Below are 27793 nucleotides of genomic sequence, written 5' to 3' on the forward strand. Positions count from 1 at the left end.
AACAATACTAAACTCATTTATACAGATATTTCCATCTTGTAATATCAGCTGTATGCTACACATAATGCAGGGCAGCACACATATTCCTGCTATAGGCCCTGAAGATAAAAACAGATGGTTATTAATACTAAAGATCAAATGATAATCGGCTTTACTTATATTTTTGACTAACATTCACATTTTTTTACTTTGGTCATAACTTTTATGATATAGATTTATCTGATAAATGGCGCCATCTGGTGGAGGTCAAACAGCAGGTATAACAGCCACAGTAGTATGAGCCAGACAGGAAACACCAGAGAACTATTTTATGCCATTTTTCTTTTCTTTTTGTTACTAACATGAGGCTTGAAAGTCATCAAATTCATAAAGTGAAATAAAAGTCAATGTGAAAATTGTGTGAGTGCATGTGATGATCTCAGTTATATGTAAGATGACTGTATTTCTCATGGATGATCTTGAACAGCCTAATGAACATCATACAAACAACTTCCTGATACTGTACATGTACATTCATACAATTACAGCATACAATACTTTCAGACCCTTATTTAGACCCTCCTCATTAATATTAGCCATTTTAAAAGCTGGAAGATTAATTTATTTTTCCACTATATGACCTTAATGTTACTAATTCATTTTATAATAATAATAATAATTATTATTATTATTATTATTTTCATATTTACAGTTTGGGTTTGACCAAACCTGACGTATAAGTCACTGCACTGGAAACCTACTAAAACCATTAGATGATGTCGTCTAGCTATAACACAAAACAGTAAAAAGTCAGTGGAATGAAAGGGTTGAAGGCCACTGTGTGTTTTTTTTTTTCTTAGTGGGTGGAAATTTCACACCTTCCTTTACTTACAACAAATGAGAGTTACTTAACAACACCTCATTATACAGCTAGTATTCAATTATTTTACAATAAAATGTGGGTGGGGGCAAATATTTTTGACTAATATAATTGAAGACCGTGTGCAAACAAAGGGAAGCATTGTACCTTTAAGCCAACCAATCACAACCTATGAAATAAAAAAACAACCTCTAAATAATAATAAAAAAAAATCTAAATCCTAAAACATTCTTACAATCAATTTGTTGCTAATGTTTCTTTCAATCTGTGTGAGAAAAAGTTTCTCATCATGTCATTTTTAGATTAAACGATCTACATAACAGAGATCTCATAACAGCAGGACAGGGGAAAAAAAACCTTCACCTACAAACTAAACACACATGCAGCGAATAAACACTCTCATCTTCAAGATGTTTGTCCACCAACAGATCAGACCACATCTCTGAAAGCCAACCACAGTTTGAGTTTCAGTTTGACTCAGAAGCTGAACCTGGTACTGTGAGATGATCGATGGTTTTATCATTAGTTCCACACACAGCAATTGGAAATATAATAAATATATGCCACGCTTTTTTAAATCACAAAGGTCAGGCTCAATTTTTCTATGAAATGTAGTTCATCTAGTACTCAACATTATTCTTCTACTTTTAGACATTTAACAGTCTGAAAACTATCTTTAAAAAAGTATGTATGTGTAACTGATAAAAATGAAACAAATTGTATCTATTAAAAACAGTTAAAATGAAATTAAAAGCAGTGTTAATAAGGATCAGAAGAACTATAACATAAAATCATATGCAAATACAGCAGCATCTGAACTAGGAGGGTCAAACTCTGTCGTGGGAGGATTCACATATGAGGGTTTGTCTCAGATACCAAACTGCTAAAGAAAATGCACATGTTTGTTTTGTTCTGTTTGTTTTGGTGGAGTTTGACTGGTAAGTTATACATTTATTGTTATGGCTTGGTTTCCATTTCAGAGTAATAAAGCTGCTGATACTGTTCAGATTAGATCATTTTCATTTGCTGCTATTTTTACAAGATGAGCAAATATTGAGAGATTGAGAAATGTAATGCTAATAATCATAGAAAATAATAGAAATATACATATAATATAAATGAATTAGTCAAAATGCATAGGAGCCCTGAGTGCATTAGAGATGTACTAATCTAAATGTCTTTAAACATTCAACAATTTAACTTTTTACACTGAAGTTATCAAGTATTTGTTTTCAGTAAATTATGCAATTTTACACATTGATTTTGAGCCACAGCAGGTGATTATTTTTACAACATTTAAAGACCAAATGATTGGTTGACACATGGCGGTCTGTTTGTGTCTTTGCTGCTGACAAAAACTACAGTGGTTGTTAAGCATTTCAAACCAACAGGACTCTAATTCTGTGACAAAATCTCTTCATGTTCATCAGGTGTGTTTGGTGAGTCAGTGTCAGTGATGGAGGGAGATTCTGTCACTTTTGATGTTACTGAAATAAAAGAAGATGAAGACATAGTGTTGCATTTTGGAGTTGAAAAGTCTCACACATCTAAAATCACCTTTAAGAACCATATCATCTCCACATATGATGGTCCTGATGGGAGATTCAGAGACAGATTGACGCTGAACAAACAAACTGGATCTCTGACCATCACAAACATCACAACTCAACATGCTGGAGTTTATCAACTAGAGATAAGTGGAGCACAACGGTCATCAAAAACATTCAGTGTTTCTGTCTACGGTGAGTAGAGATCATATGTCCGATCATTTACACATCTTATATTATATTTACATATTGAAAATACACACTAAATACTCGACACAGTGAATTGAAAATAAGATTATTGTATTGATTTATCCACATTTTTCTCAATTTTCTCATGTTTTCAGCTCGTCTGCCTGTTCCTGTCATCAGCAGTAACTCTACACAATGTTCATCATCATCATCACAGCAGAATTGTTCATTGTTGTGTTCAGTGGTGAATGTGGGTCATGTGACTCTCTCCTGGTACAAAGGAAACAGTTTATTGTCCAGCATCAGTGTGTCTGATCTCAGCATCAGTCTCTCTCTACCTCTGGAGGTGGAATATCAGGATAAAAACACCTACAGCTGTGTGCTCAACAATCCCATCAGCAACCAGACCAGACATCTCAACATTACTCAGCACTGTCACACATGTTCAGGTACAGCAGTGATGATAATAGTGTTGTACATGTTGTATGTACATGTTTATTAATGTTTCTCTTAATCATCACACCACACTTTCCTTCAGATCCCCCAGATGACACCGTTACTCTAATAGTACTGATTTCTGCTGGAGCTCTGGTGATTGTAGCTGCGGTTGGGATCTTATGCATCTACAGGAAACACAGAGGTCAAAAAGGTTACTGTTACCTACCAATTTTAACATGTAACAAATACTACTAATGAATATTTAAATTATTTAGGGTCACAATACTAAAGATGCAGTGCTCTGTTGGTGTGTATTCTATGAATGATGCTGTTTCACTTATTGAGCTTTAATGATCATTTTTAAATCCTGCCTGCATTTGATTTACAAATTATCTGTAAGGAACGTCTCTTTAAGTTAATTAATAAACATAGTGTGTTAGGGACTTTGTGCAAGTATAACAGTTAAATTTGCTAATGTTAATTGTTTTTTAATTGCAGTGTTAAATACTTATTCATATACATCAGTGCTTTAACTTTGATAGCCTTAATAATAACACATGAGTCACAAAGAAACAGATCTAGTTCGGAATGTGTTTTAATGCTTTATTTATTTATTTAGTTGAAACAGTTCAAACTCCTGAAGAAGAGATCACGTACGCTGCTCCCACATTCCACAAAAGAAAAACACAGAAATCCGTAAGAGAATTTATTCCTAATTTACATTTACATTTACATTTAGCTGACGCTTTTATCCAAAGCGACTTACAGTTGCTATATATGTCAGAGGTCGCACGCCTCTGGAGCAACTAGGGGTTAAGTGTCTTGCTCAGGGACACATTGGTGTCTCACAGTGGATTCGAACCCGGGTCTCTCACACCAAAGGCATGTGTCTTATCCACTGCGCCATCACCACCACCCAATTTTTGTTGTGCCTCTTCACAAATTGGACAGTGCATCAGATTTAGATGTGTGTGACTGTGTTTTTGTATAATGATTGATCAGACACAACAACACCGTATCCAATATTTCTAAAAGTTTTTTTATTTTATTTTTTATTTTACATACAGCAACTGAGAAACTTTGAAAGGGTTCAGTACCTCTAAACTTCAAAACACATACTTGAGTTATGCATTTCAAAAACTCAATGAATATGACATATTTATGTCAACAAAAATGGTTAATGTAGCCCCAATATAAACAAATAAGTTGCATTTTAACAAATCTAAGTGAACATTGTGTTTATTTATTGTAGTAGAAACTCACTATGTTAAACCATCTGACAGGAAATGGAAGGCTTCAGGAAACGAAAGTCACAATGATGCACATTTCTTCTGGTTTGCACAACAATGGCTGAAGTTTACCTTGGTGCTCCAATTGTCTATTTTCATTATCATGACTCCATCTTTTTCACATTTTCAAATTGATGTCTGTTATAAAGTTTTAATAATTGCAGCTTTTTCATGGATGTTGGCTATGTGAAGTTCTCTGTGGTTGGTTTTTGTGTAAACAGTGTCTTTCGGTGGATATTGAGGTATGCTGTCACTTTGCTGCAGTAGTTCTATGTGGTTAGCAGACAATCACCCACAATTCTTCTTCTTCACTGATGCGTTGTGTATGCAGTCTCATAAAGAAGTTCTTTAAACACCAAACAACAGGGCTTGTAACGTTACAGATGCTCATGCAAAACAGGCTCCCATGATTTGTACTTTTTGTAAGTCTGACAATCACACATTTCATGGAGAATATTATAAATGATATTAACCCCTACAATAATGGGTGCTCAGATTATTTTGTCCAACCCTCCAACCTCTGTATGTGCATGTGAATCAATAAAGTCAAAAAGTCACATGCTATGTCACAACCAAAAGAAGTCTAAGATGTCTCATTAGCGCTACACTTCTGATGATTGTTTTAGTATTATCATCTCTTATGTGATGTTTTTAACAGGATGTTAAAGAGGAAGATCATATGGAGTATGTACCTACTGCCATGAGATGATGATCAAACTGCAAGAGCCAGAACCGCCTGTGACAACCTCAGTTTCAGAGTCTATAGGTAAGTTTTGTGAATTAATGAGAATCACCACATGTCGCATTAAGAAAAGACAGTGGGTAGGATGATCCTGAGGGGTTTTAAGTGTGGTACTTAAAGATGGATTCATGAAATGGTCTGCTGCAGTCCTAATTCTCTAAATTATATGGCACACTGGAGTATTTTCATGTTCTTAAAGTTCACTCTTAAAGTCTTAAAGACTTTGTAAATGTAAAATGTAGATGTAAAATACTGAACAAAAGGAGAGAAGACCCTGCTTTGTTTGTTCACACCTGTACAGAAATGTGGTTTTATCTGTTGGACAAACAGGTTCTGCATGTATCTGCTAGCTGTTTGTGTTTAATGTCAGTGTGTGAGAGTGTTTGAGGTGTCATTAGCATGTGGTTGAAGGGCTTTTTTCCATTCCTGCTCATATGAAACTGCTTTACTTCTGCTTAGGAAAAAAACAACTTCACAACAAAATACTAAATAAAACATAAGCAACAAAAGATTCTCTAAAATTAAACAGTGATACAGTGATATTTCTATGAAATAGTACTGTGTGAATGTGAAATATGGAAAATGCATATATATATATATTGTACATACGTACACATTACATATGTTATATATATACATATATGGAAATATTTAGAATAAATATACAATTTATTTTGTTTGTCTTTTGCAAATAATCATGCTGTGAACAGATCTACATAAAACAATGACTTGATCAGTGATCTTACCATATTCAACCTATATTAAGGTTAACAAAGTATAAGTACAAAACATTGCATATCAAACATCACCACACCAAACAGGTTAACTCATGTATGGACTCACTACACAACCTCATTGTGTTCATAATTGTACTTCTGCAAACAATTCTAACTCAAACTTTCACAGAGAATGTTTTCAACTAAAATTGTTGGCAGCTTCTTCAACTCAATACATTCAGTAAGTCATTGGCTGTTTTAGACAAAACTTAAAAAGACAAATTTGAACTACAAAATGTTAAAGATTAAAGTTCTGGGAAAGTTGTAGATGTAAAATCTCACTTTGAGGTAACTTGGTGTCAAACTCCAGACACAAACTTAAGACGGACTGCACCTGCTCCAGCTCTGGAACTGAAAACAGAGGAAGACAAAAGTAAACACCAGTGATGAAGTTTAAAGGGGTAAACTTAACATTAATTAAACAATTTAATAGTCACTTCAAATCTGTATGATTTAATGCTAAACCCATATTGGACCAGTGATTTTGGAAAATGGATGAATGGATAATTCAGCTGTGGGCGCCATCTTCTGGTGAGAGGAGGGAATTAATGTACACTCTATTGAGTGTACAGTACATTAGGGATGTGCATCTCATGCCTCAGGCCGATATGATGCGCATCTCGATGCATAGCCAACGATATGATACATTAAAGATTCAAATGAAGCAGCTACCGATGCAATGCGATATGATTCACCCCTGTTATCAGGGGCGGACTTAACCAATGAGGTGAAAAGCCGCTTAGGGCCCCAGGGAAAGAGGGGGCCCCATCTGATATTTGGGTGATTCTCTGAATTGGGTGCCCTTCAAGTCCCCCAAACTTACTTCAAAGATTTTCAATTGAAGGAAATCACAAAATGCATTTTAACGCTGTCAATTAATAGAACCAGGTGCCTTTGCATTATAATGCAACACAATTGCTTTTTTTTTATTTTAATTTAAATATAATGGGTTGCCTAAGTAGTAGACAACAAGCATGTTTGCATGTCCTCACTAACCATCATTACATTTTCATTGAATATCAAACAAATAAAAAGTGCAATTTATACCAAAATGTTGCTGCTAATATAATCATATGTTGGTCTACTTAAACTATAATATACATATATATATAAAAATGCATTAATTATATATGAAATTGCAATATTTATACACGTCCTCCAGTTTGTTTTCAACCCCGTCACGCCATACTATTTACCCCCCTATAAAAATAATGGATCAATCCCTGTGGCATCACATCCAGGCAGTGACATCACACAAGTCTCTTGAAGAACATGCTGCAAAGAAAGGCACTTGCCAGTATCTTTTCTTACCTATATTTCATGTTTTTCACTGTCAGATTAAGATTGTCAGGCTCAACATTTCAACTCTGTTATATGACTAAATGATAGTAAACAACGGTTTAAGAAGAATTAAATAATAGTTTTGCAAAACATTAAAATTTTATGATGTCCTAAATGCCATGTGGTGCTACTGTCTTAGCTAAGCTAACTGTTTTAGCTACTGTTAGCCAAAAATTTCAACCCCGTCACATTCAACCCTGTCACATTTTTTATTCTAACAGGGTTGAATCGTTGTGACAGGGTTGAAAGTTTGACACTTCTTAGTAGATTACTCAATTGTAGACTTGTTGTATGTGAACTGTCAGAAATAATCAATTATGGTATTTTATGTTCAATATTTCCAAATGGAAAGATCGATTGATGTTAGTGATTAATTAATGCTTAATGCTTTTGATTTAATGTTAAATACTTACTAAAATGTTTGTTTGTTTTTGCCAACTTTAATAAAATAAAATGTTATTGAATGTGATATCATTAATTTTACAGGTAAGAAATCCATACTATATTGAAATAATGATCATCACTTCAACCCTGTTATCATTTTCAACCCCGTTATGCAGAGTTCAACCCTGTTATTTGACAGTTTTTTATTAATATTTTCGTGATAAGAAGACAAATTAGGTCAATGTTTGTTTTGCTGTGTGCAGAATTTACAGGACAGTCGGAAAAAATATGAAAGCCTAATTAAATCCTAATGTTAATGCATATTTTGTGATAAGATATGAAGACCAATGTTAGATGCAGTTTTCATGACCTGATTTGGTATTCAAATGGTGAGTATTTAAAAATAAAATTCTACATGCAATAAATGATATCAAACAAGGGACATCTCATTGAAAAGCTTCTACAAAAATTTACTTGAAAATCTTTTTAAATCATATTTAAACAGGGTCCAAGTGGTCTGTGACGGGGTTGAACTCCAAAACAACTTTCAGTAAGAAAAAACACTCGATATCGATTAGAATTTCATGCCTGAGGTGGGAAAATGTATTTTCTTAAAGGTTTGACTAATCCACTATCACATGAAATGATCAGAAATATAACTATTTAAGGTATATAAAAAAAAAAAAGGTATGACCCAAAAGGCACCCAATTCAGAGAATCACCCATTTGCCAAAACATATTTGCAGCATTGAACAATTTAGCTGTTCACAGACATATCCGCTGATTTCTTGAACGCAGTGACCAGAAGTGTTTAGGTTAGAATCCACTCAACGATCAAAATGCCGAGTTTTTGTCAAGTGCTGAGTACTGCAAAGTCGGGCATTATCTCATTATAACAAAGTGCAGATAAGATGTAAATAAGAGATTCATTGTACAGTGCAGAGCAAACATAACACCCAGTACTGAATGTTTAAGTATAAGTGTTTTGTTTCTGTTCTCTTATTTTCATTTGATTTGATTTTGTAATGTGAACATTATATCGTTTGTTTTGTTTTCCTTTTTTTTTTAAGGGGCAGTCGTGAAGGTTGAGGTCCAGCAGGGATTGTAGGTGGGGGGAGTGAATGTCCAGCGCTTTCTCCACCCTCAATACCACAACAGAGGTGAGACCCTTGAGCAAGGCACTGAAACCCCGGGCAGCCCACTGCTCCATTTGTCACTTCCTTTCCTTTCCGTTTTTTTTTTGGCTATTGCAAGGGGGCTCGTCCTTGGTGAGACAGTGCCCCAGCTAATAGGGTGTGGTGTGATGTGGTGATAATAACACTATTGGTTGATTTGTTTCATGGTTGTATATTGTGTTACACGTGTGGATGTTATAAATTTCCATGGTTGCATTAAAAATAGCTGAGAAGGTTAATTCTAACGCAAGACTTGTAGCCTAGTCTAAAGCCCTATTCGCAAGGGATTAGTATTACCTGGTGACCTCCAGTCATTTGTAATAATTGCAGAGGTTGTCTGTGATCTTAATCCTGTGCGAATCGGCCATGTCTGTAATTTGTAAAGTAAAAATTCCCCCGCAAATGACCTACTATATTTCACCGAACACCGAGGTCCTGTGATAATTTTAGTCCCGTGCGAATCGGCATCTCTGTGATTTGGCCAGATTTTGGTGGGTCGTAGGCTATATCATTTTTCAAGGTTTTTGTTTCCTGTGCGCCTTATCCATCTTTCACAAAGAATGGAGCTGCGTTGGAGTGTTTGATAATATTTTGGGTGCTGTCATAACGCTAAACCAAAGAGAAAGCTGAAAAGGTTTAACGTGTTACAAATAAATCAAGCATAAAGCTTGAGATATTATTTTAACCTGGTGAAATGTAAATGACACGGGGCATAAAACTATTAGTTCTTTTTTTTTTTTTTATCCATCTGGACCATAGAACGGGACTCGCAATGTCTTGACATCCGGGTATCCAGGAGATAAGTCAGTGATTTCGAGTTATCTCGTGCGAATGCACCACACGAAATTCATGTGTGAGGGGGGTAATTTCAAAATCACACATGGTCCCCAGATAATACTAATCCAGTGCGAATAGGCCTTAAGTGAGCCAATCTGATCCTCTCATTTTTGCTTTTTGTTTTTGTATTGATGTTTGGGTTTTGTTGATTGTGTAATGTTGGGAAATATTTGGTTGTTTCCCCTTTTTTAAAAAGAGAAAAGAGAAGAAACAATGAGACCATGTACTGCACCAGTGTCCATACATTCATAGTTGAATAGCTTGAGCAGGTCTATTGCCCCTATTGGGTATATACGGGTTGGTCTATGCCGGCCCGGTTACATACACATAAAATATTGGTCACAGATTATTGGTCATTTTCTAAATAATAAAAGGATAGTGCATCCACTAGTAATTATATATAATTTTTTTTTTTTTATTGATGCAAATTATGTTAGAAACGATGCATCACAATATAAATGCCAACTTGTGGCCGATATGCACACTTTTTAAACCGATGCATTGCATCGTTAGCTTTTTATGCCGATGCACTAAGTGAATTGGGGAATCTTCCCATCCCTAGTGTACATAATGTTACATCCAATGACATATTATCTTTTGTGTTAACTGCGTTGTGATATGGTTTCTTTTTGTTGTTGTTTATCTTGTCTCCTGCTCCTCTGGCTCCTCACACTCTGACAGGTAGCTGCTGATTACCCTTTATTTGCCTTTTATAAAAGCTGAGCAGCTGCAGAACTCTCAGAAGACGAGAGCTTCTCTCCAGAGCATGTCCTGTGTCCAGCACTGTCCAGCTCAGTTTGTTGAAGCCTGTTCTCATTCATTTAAAAGGGTCATGAACTGCCTCTGTATTTTTTGTTGTTTTTTTTTTTTTAACTGTTCTCTGAGGTCCACTTATTATCCGGTTATCAAGATTGTTACAGCAAAAAACAATCATTTCTAACTGGCTACTCTCTGCCCTGTTTCCATGGTAAAATGAAATAAAGGTCCAAGTTCTTACTGACACGGTCTAGATTTTTATTAAAAATAAAGTTCATTCACTCTTTTCTAACATTGGGATCAGAAGGAAGGCAATGCGAAGGCTGTTTTCTATTTTCTTGTCTTCTGACCCATCTTTATTGTTTGGTTTCTGCGTAGACCTGAGCATTCACCTCTCTCGTATATATGTTTTAAACAGATGAAGTTTAAAACTGAGGCCAATTTTTCCTGTTCTTTTCCCCAAAATCCCTTTAAGGCAAGTCATTTCACTCAGTAGCCATCTTTGAAATGCCTCTCAGGCATGCAAGTGTCTCATAAATGTTGTTTCTTACCCTCGAATAGACTAGCCAGTGAGCAAGCGAATGTCTCAGAATGCTGATTGTTTCTATAGCGACCTCTTTTATCTAGAAGGCAGTGCTTCTTTTGATAGAGAGACTATATTGAGCGTTGCATTTTTCCCCATTCAAAACTATACAAGTGACACATCTTGTATTTTATAGTCTTTTTTTTTTCCCTGTCCCTGGAATGTGTCAGTAGACACTGGATTAAGCATACAGGAAATTCAAGTGAAGGAGATCCATGTGAGATGACATGTCCATGTGATAATATTCTAGAAAGCAAACAAATAATAATAAAAATATTTAGAAGATATAATAAGCACTTTGAACAAATACAATGCAGCCAAACATTCTTCATGAAAAGAACTGAAAGAGATGGACAAAACAAACATCTGTAATTCTAGATAACATAACAGACAATGTGAAATAGTAAGCTTTACCTTTTACACCCCACAGGCCTCCATCTTCCTCCTCGCATGAACTACACTCATTCCTGCCCAACCTCTATCTGTGAACATTTTGTTATGTGGTATGTGAGTGTCTGCAGTTACACAATGCAGTGTAATGCTCTGTTTTTCCTAACACTGTTAATGCTAACATGAGTGAACTCCATTAGACTTCTCTACTGAAACAGAGTCTACTTGTGTGTGATGTCAATCCCAGTTCTGAATTATGAGGTAAATTGAATGCATTATTAGTTACCAAAATAATAAATAAAGCTACTGTGATGTCCCATTATGAGCAGTGATCAATGGAATCCCTTTTTGATAAGGGAATTGAGTCCACACCATTTCCCTGTAAGAAAACACATTCACAGAAGGTAAAACAAATGATCAAGTTTGATGATCCGGTTAGACAAAAAACATGTTCTTTTCTCCATGATGTTTGGTAAATCTAAAGGAACCTCTTTCTTCATTCAAGAAATACAAGGGCACAAGATCAGTGATCTCTGAGTCAATACATGTATATACATATTGGTGTCTCTATGTAATGATTTCTGAATGAAACCACAAAAGCATACAGAAAATTCAGCCACACTTACACTTGTGAGACTTGCAGATCTCACAGATCAGAATCTGTTGTAATTTCACAATTTATTTGATTTTTTTTTTTTTTTTTTTTTTTCCAGTAAGATTCAATGCACACAATATCTCACCTGATCATAATTGTGCTGCACTGTATCTGTTTGAACAATAATAACAACAAACTCAATTAAACAGATTACTTTGGTTAATTCAAATAAAAATACACTTTTGAGTATAGATCTAATTTTCCATTTTGTAAAATCAGCTGTAGTAATGCTTACCATTTTGTCTTGCTTGTGTAGATTTCCTTCGATGATAGTAAATCACAGCAGCTACAGCTACCAGCAGAACAGCAACAACAACAGCAACAGCAGCAGCAGTTGAATCTGGAACAGCTAAAGACAGACAGTCATTATTACTAAAGATTGACTAATAATCAACTTTAACAATACATCTGACTGATATTGACACTTGTCTACCCAGGTCGTCAGTTCATTATTTCATAAATTATCATCTGGTGTATTTTGACAAACAGCAAATGTGGCAACAAGAATCACCAGGGAAACTGACTAATTTTGTGTATTTTTCTCATTAACAATAGACTTAAACTGTAAAATCCCAAATGTGACAAAGCTCAGTGTTACATGCATGTGAAGGTAATAAAAATGATCTGCTATTTTTTCATATAGAGTCAAAACTCAGCTTCTCTTACAGCCCACTAAACACATTTGCTGGGTTAGCTTATATGTTTCAATCTGCTTTCTAAAACTGCATTAAAGTGCATGCAATGACTAATGATACTCACCAGTGACAGTAACACTAAATATCTTGATGATGCTGATTCTGCTGTTGTTGATCTGTAATTTATAATCTCCAGAATCTGTGGTTCTGGTGTTTGTGATGGTCAGCGATCCAGTCTGATTATCCAGCTTCATTCTGCCATCAGTATCTTCACACTGATCATGTGCACAGATTTTACTCTGATTTCCAGTGATTTTAGCAATGAGAGTGTTGTTAAAATACCATGCCATCAAATCATTGAGTTTTTTTATTACACCAGGATCAAAACTGACAGATTCTCTCTCCTTCACAGACTTTTTCTTCATTTTATCTCGTTCAACAGCAGAAACACCTGAAACACAAACCAACAGCTGCTAGAGGATCTTTTTGAGGGGAAAACACTAGATAACATGAGTGAACTGTAGAATCGTCTTTACTTTGTCTAAAAAGCTGCATTTATCCACAATTGAGCTAATATGCATATTTTTCATCAAATCTGCTTGACTTTGAATTCCTAATGAACTATAAAAAATACTGAGTATAAAATAATAATAGATAGATTTAAACTGATCATAGTAGAACTTTCATCTTCATCAGAACAAGACTGATAAAATTAATAAATAACCAACCAATAACTAACTAACTTTAAGGCATACTGAAATAAATGCATATTTAAATCTACAAATTCCACTTCAACAGTAAATGTTTTTGACAAAATTATCTTTATACTATATGTTAATTAACATAAAGGTAATGAGAAAAAAATATCTGCAAAATCTGTAAAAATATCACAAATTTTAAATGTTAATGACTTGCTTTTAAACACGATGACTCACCATATACAGCAACAATGAAGATCTTTTCACTGATGTTGCTGCTGATGATGATTCGTAGACGATAAACTCCAGAGTCCGGTTCGCTGGTGTTCATGATGGTCAGAGATCCAGTCTGATGATCCAGTTTCAGTCTGTCTCTGAATCTCTCCGTGCCATTATTACACTGAACATCTGTACAGATATTAGTCTGATCTCCACTGATTTGAGCGATGCGAGTGTCACTAAAATACCATCTAATCTTTTCTTGTTGGCTTGTTTCAACATCAGTGTGTAAAATGACTGAATCGTCCTCCATCACAAATGCTGATTCTTCATCTGTATCAACACTGAAGAAACCTGGAAAATAAACGAACAGTTGTTTATTACCAAAAAAAAAACAACATAAGTGCTGTGAAAAACAGATCTTAAAGATTGAGCGTCGATAAATATGTCTGGTTTCATGATGTAAGACATGCAAACAAACAGCAGAAGAACTTCGATTCACACATTCACTCATCAGACAAACATACATGAGTCTCATGGATGATCTTCAACAATCTAATGATCATCATACAACCATTGAATATTATGAATATTACAGATGCGCTTCAGGAAATTGTGCTATTTTCCACCACATGAACATACAATGTTGAGTGACGCTGTTGAGCCAACACAGAGCCGAGTGCCTTTACTACATATACCTGGCACAGTTTCATAAAACAAGCAAAGAGAAACAGAATTATCATAATTTAATAATGGATTTATAACAATAACAAATGCTATAAAAAACAACTGCTTTGCCAAGCAACGTTTTTGAGGAAAATATCTACATGTGAATTAGTATGCAGGTAAGCAGAAAAACAAATGTAACTCACCATGAACAAAAACAATGAAGATCTTTTCACTGTCTCTTCTGTTTTTCATGATCTTTAGTTTATAAACTCCAGAGTCTGTGGGTCTGGTGTCTCTGATGGTCAGAGATCCAGTCTGATGATCCAGCTTCAGCCTGTTTCTGAATCTCACATCACTATTTTTGCACTGAACATCTGTACAGATAAAACTGAGATCTCCAGTGACTTCAGCAATGAGACTGCAATTAAAATACCATCTAATATTTTCTTGTTGGTTTGTTTTAACATCAGTGTATAGAGTGACTGAATCTCCTTCCTTCACTGATACTGACCCTCCATCCGTAACACCCGACACACCTACAGAATTGAACAGATGATTATTAGCCCAAAAAAAACACACAATTGGAAAGAGCTGTGAAGCTGTGAGCTGTTTTATTTCTATGGACTCTTATTTTGGACTCTGTATTTATTAGTTCCTGTATGCCTTTGTTTACTTTCCTGCCACTTATTAGTTGTCATGCTGATTCATTTAATCAGAACAGGTGTTTGTCATTATTTGCCTTTTTGGCCCTGTTTTTAGGTTGTTCTGTTTTCACTTATCAATTGTCTGGTAATGTGTGCAATGCACAGTTTCGTAGCTTGGAGTATTATTTGGATTACCTTCTATTGCTTAAACTGTGTTCTTTTATATACTTTTGGAATCCTTATCATCATCGTTGGGACTAAACATTACAGTTTCATTACCTGGATGATCAACAACTGTTTTTTTTTTTTTTTTGTGATAGTTGTTCACGAGTCCTTCCAGGTCAGGTTTCTTCTTCATATTTGAACCCTTTCCAGCAGTGACTGTATCTGGGCTGGACGATACTGAAAAAAACTGATATTGCAATATTTAGTTTTTCAGCTATGTATATTTTGATTAAAAAAAAAACACAAAAAAAACAGGAATGTTCACCAGACGAATTGAATAGCAGTATTTAGAAATAATTAATCATTCTAGAATGAGGGGGGTGATTTTGTTGAGTGCAAAAAAAAAAAAAAAATTGTAATGTAAAATTTAAAAAAAGAATATTTAATAAATTTGTTTAATATAATTCTAAAAGTACAATACTAAAATATTTGTCTTAATTTCAAAATTTTCAAACATTAAAACATACTTTTATTGTTACAATTTTGCCTGCAAAAAGATGTATAGACTACTGCTTCTAGAGTGAATCTGTGGAGCCAATAATGTATATATGTATTTAATTAAACAATCGCACAGAGCCATATCGTGATCGTTTTATTTCGGTATATCATGCAGCTCTGGACTGTTTGACTTTGAGATCTATCTTTTCACACTGAAGGACTCATACACAACTATTACAAAAGCTGCAAAAATTCACTTCCTCAAGAAAGAAACACAATGCAAGAGCTGACGGTGTTATTTTGTCTTATGGACTATATGTATAGCCTACCTGTTATCTTAATTAGTTTATTCTGAATCTGAATGGGAGACAGGACCCAAAAGCAGAATGAGATGAACACTTTACTATGAAGAAAATAAAAGAAAAGTTCCAGGTCCAAGTCAAAGTCCAGTCAGCAGTCAGAGGTAAAGGTGGAAAGGAGAGTCCCAAAAAAGTGCAAATTTAATTTATCTAATATAAAATGTATGCATTCCGTTGATGTCTTGCCGCCAGCCAATGGCTGCATTGCTGATCGTAGTTTCGTGCATCGATATATCTGCCCTTTTCAGGGAACACGAGAATGCGCACTAATCTCAGACAACTTAATTCAATATTTTAATCAAATCCGCAAATTTGTTTGAAGAACCACATTAGATCAGTTATCACGATTACTAGATCTGGAATCTTTCACATCATCTCAGATGCATTAAGTGAGGTACGAAGTACAGACCCCGGGCCCCTGGTTAGCACATGGTCAACATAAACAAAGACAAAGACATGTGACACACCCAACAATGATGAAACAAGACTGCAGGGCAGAACCGTGACATATTCAGGACAGTACTAAATACAAATTTTATTTATTTATTTTCCTGATCTTAGTTTTAGTCTTGCTGTTTGAATTTAATTTACTTTTTTCTTTTTTTTTCTCTTTTTTTGCATTTGCATTTGCATTAGCATTTGGCATAGGTTTCATCCAAAGTGACTCAATACATTTAATATATTTCAACATTTACCCACGGTAAGGTGCCATTTTATTTTTAGGTGAGATTTCACTACTCCTTTTTCAATTCTGAATATTTCCAAGACTCTCAAACTTAACTGTTTACAAATTACAACCATCTGTTGTTGTTCGTTTTTGTCGTTGACTAGAAGAGATCGTAACAAAAAGTACATTTCACGATCCTGCAAAACCACACACTGCCAACAAAATACATACATTTCTGTCGAATATAAAGCGAATGGAGCTGATACAAAACTAACTGCGTCACTTTCACTTTTATCGTGAGCCGCAAAAAAGACTGTAACTGGTCTAAATGTCTCACCATGGTCGCGTAAACACCATACCATTAGCAAAGATGGCAAAATAAAACGATCCATGTCCACAGCTTTCCCCAAAAATAAATGTAGATTATGATCAATAAATGTGTTCCGTTGTTTTGATATAGGCTAATCGGTTTCTGAGAAGGGATACACGTATGGCGCTACTGGGCATGCGCACATCAATACAGAATAATTTTTGTCATACTGTAGAACAATAGTTACTATTTTTTAATTCCTATAAGGGGTAGGTTTAGACTTGGGGTAGGTGTGGACGTTAATAAAATACAATATAATAGGTATAAAATTAATTTCATTGGAGCTGTATCCCTTCTAGCCGAGACCGACAACCGAGATGGGCGGAGTATATTAATTTCCTGGTTCGTATTAAAGCGACACTGAAAATATCAGCGCGTGTTCCCCGGATCTTAATGATGTTAAGCTTAGAATATAACTTGTTACTATGCAATATAGACAGAGCTTCTTTGCAAGAATGTAAAAATACATCTAACTAGGCTACGTGATGAAAATCGTTTTGACTGAAATGCGTGCATACTGCAAAACCATGCAGTAGCTTTCCAAGTGTTTTAGTGCTTATTCTACAAACCTATAATAACAAGTACAATGTTTTACATTTTAATAGCAAATGGCTAAATGTACCATGCAGTAATTTGTACATTTTCATGTCAAAGGTAAAAGTTGCTCATGGGAGTAGCTGCTTTTTTCTTTTCTTTTTGAATAAAGAGAGCAAATAGATCTGTGTTAAAGTTTTATTCACAGATGAAGGCAAGACATTAAATGGCGTTTACAACACACCTGTATGAATATAAAATACTGTCATGTTAAAAAAAAAGAGTTAAGTGAAAAATTACTAAGCTTTAAACACAGAAGTGTCTACTTTGTTCCAAATTTTAGAATTAGAATCAGAATCAGAAAGAGCTTTATTGCCAAGTGTGTTTGCACACAAAATTAATTCGTCTTGGTGTTAGGAAGCTCCTAATCCTGGCCTAAAAGGATTAGGCCAAAGTTAAATTACGACATTTAAGTAATTTTTATAAATGTTCCTTTGAAAAAAACATCTTGAGACAAAAAAAGGCACTGATATGTTTTAAGATCAGTCAGAGCAAGTTTCTTTCAGTTGAAACCGCTTAGACTTACATTTTAGTCTGGCACTAGGCTTAAGGCTTGTTTGTGAAACCGGGGGATAAGGTAATAAAAACACTAATAAGGAACAAAATTAAATAAAGCTTTACAATTGGTCAAATAATTTGTTTTAAAGAGTAAGCATATTTATTTATATTTTGCAGTAGATTTGTTAAACTGTGATAAAGTGATAAATTAAATATAATATTGGTCATTAGAATCAGAATGAGAATGAGCTTTATTGGCCAAGTATGTTTACACATACAAGGAATTTGTTGTAGTGACAGAAGCTCCACAGTGCAACAGAAAGACAGCAACAGGACAGGACACAGATAATAAAATAATAATATACAAATATCCAATGTACAAAGCAGCAATAACACAATACATAATATAGACAATTATGTATGTACAGGTCTGATATGTGCAAATTTGAAATGAAAAAAATAAATAAATAAAATAAGTGTACTGAATAATTTATAATAGTTGTGTGTTCCGCGTTTATTGTCACGTGTTCATGAGATGGATTGCCTGAGGGAAGAAACTGTTCCTGTGTCTGGTCATTCTGGTGCATCATATTATGCATAATACATCATCCCCTTAATCATTCAGATGACATCCTCACGTATATGTGCAATACTGGCCTCATACGAGAAATTCAAGTCTTCTGCAAACTAGGAAACAACTTCAATCCTATGTGAAGTTCAGACAAGACAGATATTTAAGGCATGCATGATGTAGTTGTATCAGTAATTGCACAGCTTTTCACCATATGAATAAAGACAAGGACATAACATATTATTTGAAAAGAAAGCTTTAAAAAAATCTTACGTTTATTATTTTAAATCCATTTCAGTGTACAAAATAGTTTTGGCAACATGAACACTTCTACAATATTACAATACACTGCAATACACTTCTACATATATATATATATATATAGTAGTTAGTGTGCGACACTCTAAGTCTGTAAAATATATGGCACAATCTACTATGTTAATATGAAAGAATTTTCAGTATTGTTTTTTTTATTTATTTATTCTTTATTTTACCTGCGTTTTAAATTACGCATTGTGTTTTCAGGTTACAATACGAGTGATAATGGATAATGTCCTGTAAAATTACTAGTATCTTTTCCATTTTTCTTACTGTGTACTAACTGATCAACAATAGCAGGTCCAAGCTACTAACAAAGTGTATCATAAATATATGAATAAATATGAATAAATAAGAATAAGAATAAGAATAAATAAGAATAAGAATAAATATGTTTATTATTGAAATGTTGTTGTTATATGCATGTGTTAATTTGATTTAATTTCTTTATTTTCTTAAATATGTGGGTAGATAGTATTTATAGAGTTGTAACTTTTTAGTTTTAGTTACTTTTTCTTATTTGTAAGTCGCTTTGGACAAAAGCGTCTGCTAAATGACAAAAGTAAAGTAAAAGTAAGTAAGTAAATAAACAATGATTAAATGATTCAATTATTTTTATTAACACTGATAAAAGCTTATTTACCCCCACTTTATTGGTATTTAAATAGTATATGTTTATGTTGAACTTTATTCTTGAACAGATGGCCCTGTATTAAGTAGTATATAAAAAGTGTTTCTGTTGCTCATGAAAACATTTCTGAAACGTCCGTAGCATTTGACAAATATTGCATGTTATTCACTTCATCTGTGATACGAGTATGCAAACACCGCGAGAGCACTATCTGGAGCAGAAAGAGTCGACTTCATGTCTCCGCTTTCAATTCCGCCCCCGACTGCAAGCGGCTGATAGGTCTGTGCGGCGCTGCATGAAGTCGAACACACCTAATGAAGTCGTGGCCTAATGGTTAGAGAGTAGGACTCGTAATCCAAAGGTTGCGGGTTCGAGTCTCGGGCCGGCAGGGATTGTAGGTGGGGGGAGTGAATGTCCAGCGCTCTCTCCACCCTCAATACCACGACTGAGGTGCCCTTGAGCAAGGCACCGAACCCCCAACTGCTCCCCGGGCGCCGCAGCATAAATGGCTGCCCACTGCTCCGGGTGTGTGTTCACGGTGTGTGTGTGTTCACTGCTGTGTGTGTGCACTTTGGATGGATTAAATGCAGAGCATGAATTCCGAGTATGGGTCAGTATGTCACTTCATGAAACGCCTGAAATGAGGTGACTGATTCAAATCTTTTGCGTGGCTTCATTCATTACAAGGAGATGCGAAATGCTTGGTGTTCCCTCCCTGCTTAACACTTTCATGTCTGGACAGTGATTCTCAGAATGAAGACACAGATGCTATTGTTGAGTATTGCTTTTGTGTTGAAACTGGAATCAACAAGATGTGTGAATCATTTGAAAGTGGCTGCTATAATTGCAGCTGACCACAAGAGGTCACTAGTAGGGCCTTTCTTTGAGGCTTTGAAGCTTTTTTGGTACAATCAGGAAAAAGCCTCAAAATCTTCACAAGGCTTCATCTGCCTCTCTCTAAATTCTACTTTTACCCAATAGAGTGCGCTATAAATATACACTGCCATGTTTACGGTGGAACCTCTAAAAAACAATAATGAACAAAGGAATACACCTTACTTAATTTCTGCGCTTCCTCTTGTTGTATGTTTGAACAATAACAAACTCATAGAAAGAATAGATTACTTAAAACATATCATATTTCCATCTTATTAAATCTGCAGCATTGTGTCATGCTGGTGTAGCAGAACAACAAATCTTTCTACTTTGGACATTACTTTAATGATGTTGATTTAAATGATAAATCGCATATTCCAGTGGGTTTGTGAGAAACAGCAGCTAAAGCATCATCACAACACTGAGATCAACAGGAAACAACAGGGTTCCTGTTAAGAACGTTTGACTTCAAGCTGTGAATTTCAAAATGTGACAAAACACAATGTGAAAACATGTGAAGGTGGTAAGTCTAGTCTAGTCAAAGCTCACCTTTTCATTTATCGTGCTTATTTAAAAACACTAAACTGTATTTTAACATTCAAGAAATAAACATACATTGAATGGCTAAATTATAGCTAAGAACACTGTAGGTGCTGATCTCTAGTTGACAGATCAAAGTCCAGAGTCTGTGTGTCAGGTGAGTCTGTGTATGCAGAGAAAAACTATGCCGTGAGAGAAAACACTACTGGCCACCGCACTGAGCAGAGCAGAGCAGGACAGAGCAGAGCAACACACTGGAGCATTTAACAACAAACTCGCACAGGACCGCAAACACAAGGAGAATAAATAAGAGTGCAAACAACGAGGGTAACGAGAAAGGACAGGTGAAAATTAACCAATAATTAGATAACAAGAAGGGCGGGTTAAGATTAATAGACAGAAGCACTTGACATACAGAAACAAACAAATCAAAACCCATGTGCACAAAACATGACAAAAGAACATGTGGTGAATGAACACGCATACCGTGTGCTACATTGAAAACAACAACACATAACATGAAAGTATGCAGCCAATGAGAAACGCAAGCCACGTGCTACACAACACACATGGACAGAAGACCATACAGCCCAAGCAAACTCAAAATTGCATGCACACAACAGCCGCTTTTGAACAGTCCGGCCAAACAGTTCTTGTTGTTTAACTGTTCCATTCCATACCGATCCAGGCCAGTTGGCACAAATATGGTTTAGCTTTCCCGTGTGGCTGATAACAGAGCTTGTACTACAAAAGCGGCATTGCCTTGGTAATGCAAGTGTTTACATACATGTTATGTGAATGACCACATTATGAAGGATGAACAGATGTTTCTGTTTACTTCAATCAAATAGCACATTTGGCCAGTTACAAAGTGACGCTCACAACAGTGAGGCCCGATCATGCCCCAGAAGTGATTCAGTGAAAAACTAGCCCTGGCATGCTCACTTTTGGAAAGGAAACAATGTGATTTATGCTCTTGCTCAAGGGTCACCTCAGTCGTGGTATTGAGGGTGGAAGAGAGTGTTGGTCATTTACTCCTCCAACCTATAATTCCTGCTGGTATCAAGACTCAAACCCATGACCTTTGGGTTACAAGTCTGACTCTTTAATCATTAGGCCACAACTGCCTTGACACTGACATAACAAGACAATAAGAGTGTCAGAATTCTGTCACCAAACCAAGAATAAACCAAATATCTGAATCTGAATCTCGCATCAGCATCTTTACACTGAATATCTGTACAGATATAACTGAGAACTCTGGTGATTTCAGCTATTCAAATGTCATTACAATACCGTATTTTTCATTTGTTTCAACAAAGTTTGGATTCATATTGTAACACATGAAAACAAACAGCAGAAAAACATCAGTGATTTACACAACAAAATAGTGTTCACTGCATTTTTCCATAGATTCCCTGATCAAATCATTTAATGCTATTGCATGTTTTGTTAAAAAACATTGAATTTATTATTTATTTGATATTTGATTTATTGTTTAAATTTACAGTTGGACTCTTACAGAATTTGTGAACAATATCAGTGTCTTTGGTTTTGCATGCATCAGTGTCAAAAGTATGTACGCCAAAAATGTTGGCCACATCTGACTTGCAAGTCAATAACCTTTAGAATATGTCTATAATTTCAAAGAATACAAGACAGTTATAAGTCAGCAGAATTAAATTGTAGGAGCCAGTGCAGTGTAAATAAAAAAATAATATGAATATGACTATTTCATACTGTTTCTTTCCCTTTGTGTCAGACACACTTTCTCATTTTTTTTTATTTATTTTTTTTCATAGATTAAAGAGTCTGTAGTAGCAGGACAGGAAGAAGCCCTTCACCTACAAAACTGATCACACATACTCTGAATGGCCTGCAAGATGTTTGTCCACCCAACAGACCAAACCACATTTCTACATTTCTCATGAACACAAACCACATCTGCTTTCAGTTTGAGTCTGAAGATGAACGTTAACAAACTGGCGCCATGAGATCATACATGGGTTTAACTTTGAATTTGGATTTTTTCTTACATTAAAACTGTGAATTTAATAAATATAGACAACAATTTCAGCATCACTACAGTTTTGCTCTATTTCACCATGAAATATAGTTATTCTGCAGTTCACACAATTGTATTCCCTTTTCCCAGTCAGGCAATTCATTATCTTATAAAAGCTATGATAAATGATGAAAATAAAGAATAATGTCACTTCTTATGAATAGCTAAAGTCTTCATAAGGGCCAGAGGAAATGTAACATTATATCACAAGCAAATGCAGCGTAAAAACTAGGAGGGTCAAACACTGTCAGGGGAGGATTCACATATAGCTTTACTATTTTTATAGTCTTCTTAGACCGACACTGAATAACAGAAGAAAATGACTAGCATGTTTGTTTTGTTCTTTTTGTACTGGTGGCGTTTTATCGGTAAGTAATAAATATATTTTTGTGACCTAATTTCTTTCCATTGTGGAGTAATAAAGCTGCTGCTACTGTTCAAATTATAGTATTTTCATTTGCTATTATTTACCAAATGAATCCTTATTGTAAAGTTTGCTTACTTTGGTCTCTGTTTTTTGTCCCCCCCCCCCCCCCCCCTCCCCACCAATTTCTAAGAAATACTTTTAAAAATACTAACACAACAATAAAGACATGTGGTAATCCCATGTGCATTCAAGGATTCAGATGAGCCTGTTTTTTTCTAAAGATCTCATTTATTTAGAGATATAGGCTATTGTAAATATCCAGAAGAATTAAACTTGTGCGTTCTAGCTGTAATTATCATCATGTATTTATTGTTAAAATGATCTAACTTCTCATAATGGTTTTGCTCTACAGCAGATAAGTTTAATTAACATTACATTTTATTTACTGTAAAGATGAAATTATTACTTTACACATATTTGTCTTTATTTTGGCTTGTCTTTGCTGCTTTTCTTTAGTTCACATTTACTGTTTGTTGTTACAAGCGCTAAAACCCATTTCTAAAACTTCATTCACTTTTTCTGAACTCTTCATACAGTTCAAACCCTCAGCTTGTCACAGCAGTAACTTTCACATCAAAAATGCAATCAAACTAATCAAACTAACTCATTCTTAATAACACTAGCACACTTGTCATCAACAAACACAGTCTATCACTCAAAAAACATTGACTAAAACACTATCAATAGGCAGCATTATACTTTTTTTTGTTGTTTGGGCTATTTCAGAATATTAAGAATATTAAGCCTGTAAATCCTGCATTGATTCAGTCCTCCACATATTCTGTAGGATAACAAATCAATTTAAAACATTAAGTGCTGGACACCACGTGGCTAAACTGCACCATATCTCGGCGCATATTGTGAATAGAGGCTGTTCTCTGTAGACCTTCAAAGAAATGTGCCTAGGTTTAAAAATACAACAATTTTGGGGCACTATTCATTTTGTAACTACATTAATGGTTTAACTTAATTATCAAATGTAAATTAAATGTCAATGACAGTATTTGTCCCTGTTTGATTATCAGGTGTGTTTAGTGAGTCCGTGTCAGTGACGGAGGGAGATTCAGTCACTCTAAACACTGGTGTTACTGAAATACGTGAAGACGATCATATTTTTTGGAAATTTAGAGCTGAAACACCTCTAATAGCTAAAATCAGTAAAGCTGCTGGAATCTCCACATATAGCGGTGCTGATGGGAGATTCAGAGACAGACTGAAGCTGGATCATCAGACTGGATCTCTGATCATCACAAACATCACAAATCAACATGCTGGAGATTATGATGTACAGAGAAGTGGAGTCAAGAGGTCATCAAAAATATTCAGTGTTTCTGTCTATGGTGAGTAAAGATTATTTATTACTAATTTACATTATAAAAGGAGTAAACATTTCATTATTTAAAAATATTTAACTCCAAACATTGAATTAAAAATAATATTGTTGATAAGATTTATTCTCTAATTTTTCCCAGCTCGTCTGCCTGTTCCTGTCATCAGCAATAACTCTTCACAATGTTCTTCATCATCATCATCTTCATCATATTGTTCATTGTTGTGTTCAGTGGTGAATGTGGGTCATGTGACTCTCTCCTGGTACAAAGGAAACAGTTTATTGTCCAGCATCAGTGTGTCTGATCTCAGCATCAGTCTCTCTCTACCTCTGGAGGTGGAATATCAGGATAACAACACCTACAGCTGTGTGCTCAATAATCCCATCAGCAACCAGACTCAACATCTGGACATCAGCCAACTCTGTCACACATGTTCAGGTACAGCAGCTGCTTTTATGTTCACATTCACTTACATTAATGTCTCTTTTCATCATCGAAATACTCTCCTTCAGGTCTTCCAGAAGCTTCAGTTTCTCTGATAGTGTTGATTCCTGCTGCTGGATCTCTGTTGATTGTAGCTGTAGTCATGATGTGCTGCATTTGCAGGACACACAGAAAAACTGATCAAAAAGGCAAGTATTACCTACTTCTTTTAACAAGTATTAAAACAAATAATAGTATAGTTTAAAAATAAAGTCTGCTTCAATAAATTAATATTTAGCATGTATCTCCCTTTTATAGAAAGAACAAATAATATGTGTAGTTACTGGGTTTGACAATTATAATAATACTGGTCAAATTCATATCACTCACACAAAAAACAAATACTATTTTTTAGCATAATCTGCTGGAGTCTTTTTTTGTGTATGTGTGAATTTTTTTTAAAATGTCATATTAAATTTGGTAATGCAGTTTTAAAAAAGTCCAGTATTAAACCTACATAAATGTATGCATTATTATTTCCACTTTGACAGCCCTAATAAAATATGTTGTAAAAAAATAAAATAAAATAATAAATAAATAAAATAAGACTGAGATTGTTGTTTTAATCTGATGTTGTTCAAACAGTTCAGACTTGTGAAGACACGATCGCTTTTGCTGTTATGTTACATTATCCAACATCCTATAAAAGAAATGCACATCAATCGGTAAGATAATTCATTTATAATTTATGTTGTGTATCTCTGTATCATTTCATCTGTGAGACAGATTTAGATGTGTGCATGTGTGTTTTCTCGTTTTCGTCTGTATACTGACCGATCACACACAATTACACACATCAGATACAGTATGTGGAGAAGCCATAAGATCTTCATTCAGTTTGAGAAACTCTGACTCATATCCAATAATACTCATGAAGCTCATTGTAAACTGTAGGAATTTAAGAAAGTAACAGATTAACGGGTTAATTTAAAAGATTAGATAATAATTTAAATGCTAAATATGAGCCAATGATGAAGTATTTCCTGTCAACTGATGACATTAACACATGTTCATATAGTAATATCTCTAACTTCACTGAGGTGGCAGTGAATGGGTGCCGCCAAATTGAGAGTCCAAACAGCTGATAAAAACATCACAACAATCCACAAGTAATTTACACTACTCTAGTCCATCATTTAACATCTTGTGAAGCAAAAAGCTGCATGTGGGTAAGAAATAAATACATTACGACATTAAGATTAAACCATGGTTTCTGACTAAAATACAAGTCCATAATCCATAATAACCGTTCTTCCAGTCAAAAAGTACTGTCCTTTCGCATCAAAATCCACCAAGATATTTGTTTAGAACTGTTTTAGGGCGTTTTGGCTTGTAAACAGTTCTTGATCTGTGCAGATTTCTCTTGTGATTCAGGCAAGATATATATTTATTTTTTAAACCAGTATGAATAGAGAACTCCTACTGTATAAGCCACAAACAATGGTTTGAAGTTAAAAACGTCTTGATGGGTTTGTTTTTTTACAAAATTGCAGCTTTTCCTTTAAGAGTGCCACTTTTCAGTGCAATGACAGCCACACAAAAACTCAAATATAACAGAAACTCTTCTAAATCTCCAACAACTGAACATTAAACACTTATAAACCTTTCCTTTCACTCAAAACACATTATTTAATTTCTAAACACTCTCTTAATCACTTGTCATAACACTGACCAAATAACTTGCACAAACAGACTCGAATGAAATCCTTTGTGTGAAGTCAGGAAGTCAAATGCAATGTGAGAACTGTCAATCAAACAAATGTCATCAACTGTCAATGCTGTTACTATTTATGCATTTACAAAACGGTCAATTTCATTATTCTTATCAATATGTGATTGTTACTTTTGAATAATTAAAATTTTGCCACTGTGACGTTATGACTTGATGCCTAAAGTAACATAGAAGTAAACCCACTGACAACCCAGTCTCAGCCTGATTCATGTTGGCTTATTTTATGTGATGTGATTGTTTTTATAGAAACTTGAAGAGGACGTTCATGTGGTGTATGCTCCTGTCACTATATGAGAACGTGATCTCAAACCTTTTCTAGTATCAGATCCAGCTGCGTCCTCGTCTTCACCAGGAATCTCCTGCAACAACTTCAGATTATAAATCTATGGTTGAGTTTTAGGACTGGTGAGAATCACCACATATACCTGTATGTTGGCTCCTACAAAAATAAAGCAGATGATATGAGGTAAAAACTCTTTTAATAGTGTGATATTTAGAGATGGACTAATGAAATGGTCCCTAAAAATCTTGAAAAAAAAAACAAATTGCTTTTTAATTCAAAGACTTTTACCAGTTATGATCATGATCATATTGCCCAATTTAGCATTGTTGTTTGACCCTTTAAGCCTCAAAACAAATTCAGAGCATATATGTTTATCTATAAAACTCATTAATTTACCTCTGTACAGACGTGTTTTGATCCGTTGGGTGGACAAACATCTTCTGCATTAGTCTGTTACTGGATTTTTGTGGTTGATGTCAGTTTGTGAGTGTGTCTGAGGTGTAAATAGTGTGTGGTTAAAGGTTTTTTTTTCATTCCTGCTTATATGAAAATCATTGTT

The 27793-nt window shown here is 34.9% G+C and overlaps 3 protein-coding genes across 11 annotated transcripts in view; 1 reads left to right on the forward strand and 2 right to left on the reverse strand.

Moving 5' to 3' along the window:
• The window catches only part of LOC306875017 (cell adhesion molecule CEACAM3-like), an 82474-nt gene extending 65454 nt beyond the window's left edge, over nt 1–17020 (reverse strand). Inside the window, exons 1-9 of one of the 8 annotated variants that reach the window (XR_013784684.1) lie at nt 16853–17020; nt 14386–14718; nt 13532–13867; nt 12721–13047; nt 12197–12310; nt 12047–12072; nt 11593–11685; nt 11331–11398; nt 10573–11162 (exon numbers count right to left, since the gene is read on the reverse strand). Coding sequence is in view for 3 of the 8 variants with exons in the window: in XM_079425380.1 (XP_079281506.1) it covers nt 11626–11685; nt 12047–12072; nt 12197–12310; nt 12721–13047; nt 13532–13867; nt 14386–14718; nt 16853–16907 (1251 nt within the window). In the remaining 5 variants the exon portion in view is untranslated. Of the gene's footprint in view, nt 1–5717; nt 6192–9997; nt 11163–11330; nt 11686–12046; nt 12073–12196; nt 12311–12720; nt 13048–13531; nt 13868–14385; nt 14719–15105; nt 15745–15818 lie in introns of those variants that run through there. The other 7 variants (XR_013784687.1, XM_079425380.1, XR_013784683.1 and 4 more) reach the window with 7 other exon arrangements.
• Nucleotides 1–27793, reverse strand: part of LOC306875011 (uncharacterized protein) — a 991916-nt gene that overhangs the window by 202073 nt on the left and 762050 nt on the right. The gene's annotated exons all lie outside the window — the stretch shown is intronic.
• On the forward strand, nt 1674–27416 carry LOC306875061 (natural killer cell receptor 2B4-like). Of its 2 annotated transcripts, none has more exons than XM_079425441.1 (7): nt 1674–1797; nt 2290–2601; nt 2751–3044; nt 25249–25368; nt 25805–25884; nt 27198–27269; nt 27326–27416. In XM_079425441.1, exons 1-6 carry the CDS (start codon nt 1752–1754, stop codon nt 27243–27245), a joined length of 900 nt encoding a protein of 299 aa, XP_079281567.1. In that variant the 5' UTR covers nt 1674–1751; the 3' UTR covers nt 27246–27269; nt 27326–27416. The 2 variants fall into 2 exon arrangements, with proteins under 2 accessions (XP_079281567.1, XP_079281568.1); XM_079425442.1 differs by lacking the exons at nt 25249–25368; nt 25805–25884; nt 27198–27269; nt 27326–27416 and adding exons at nt 3134–3244; nt 3653–3729; nt 4981–5088; nt 8636–10576 and having other exon boundaries at nt 1736–1797.

Source organism: Barbus barbus (assembly GCF_936440315.1).
Source record: "Barbus barbus genome assembly, chromosome: 9".
NCBI lineage: Eukaryota > Metazoa > Chordata > Actinopteri > Cypriniformes > Cyprinidae > Barbus > Barbus barbus.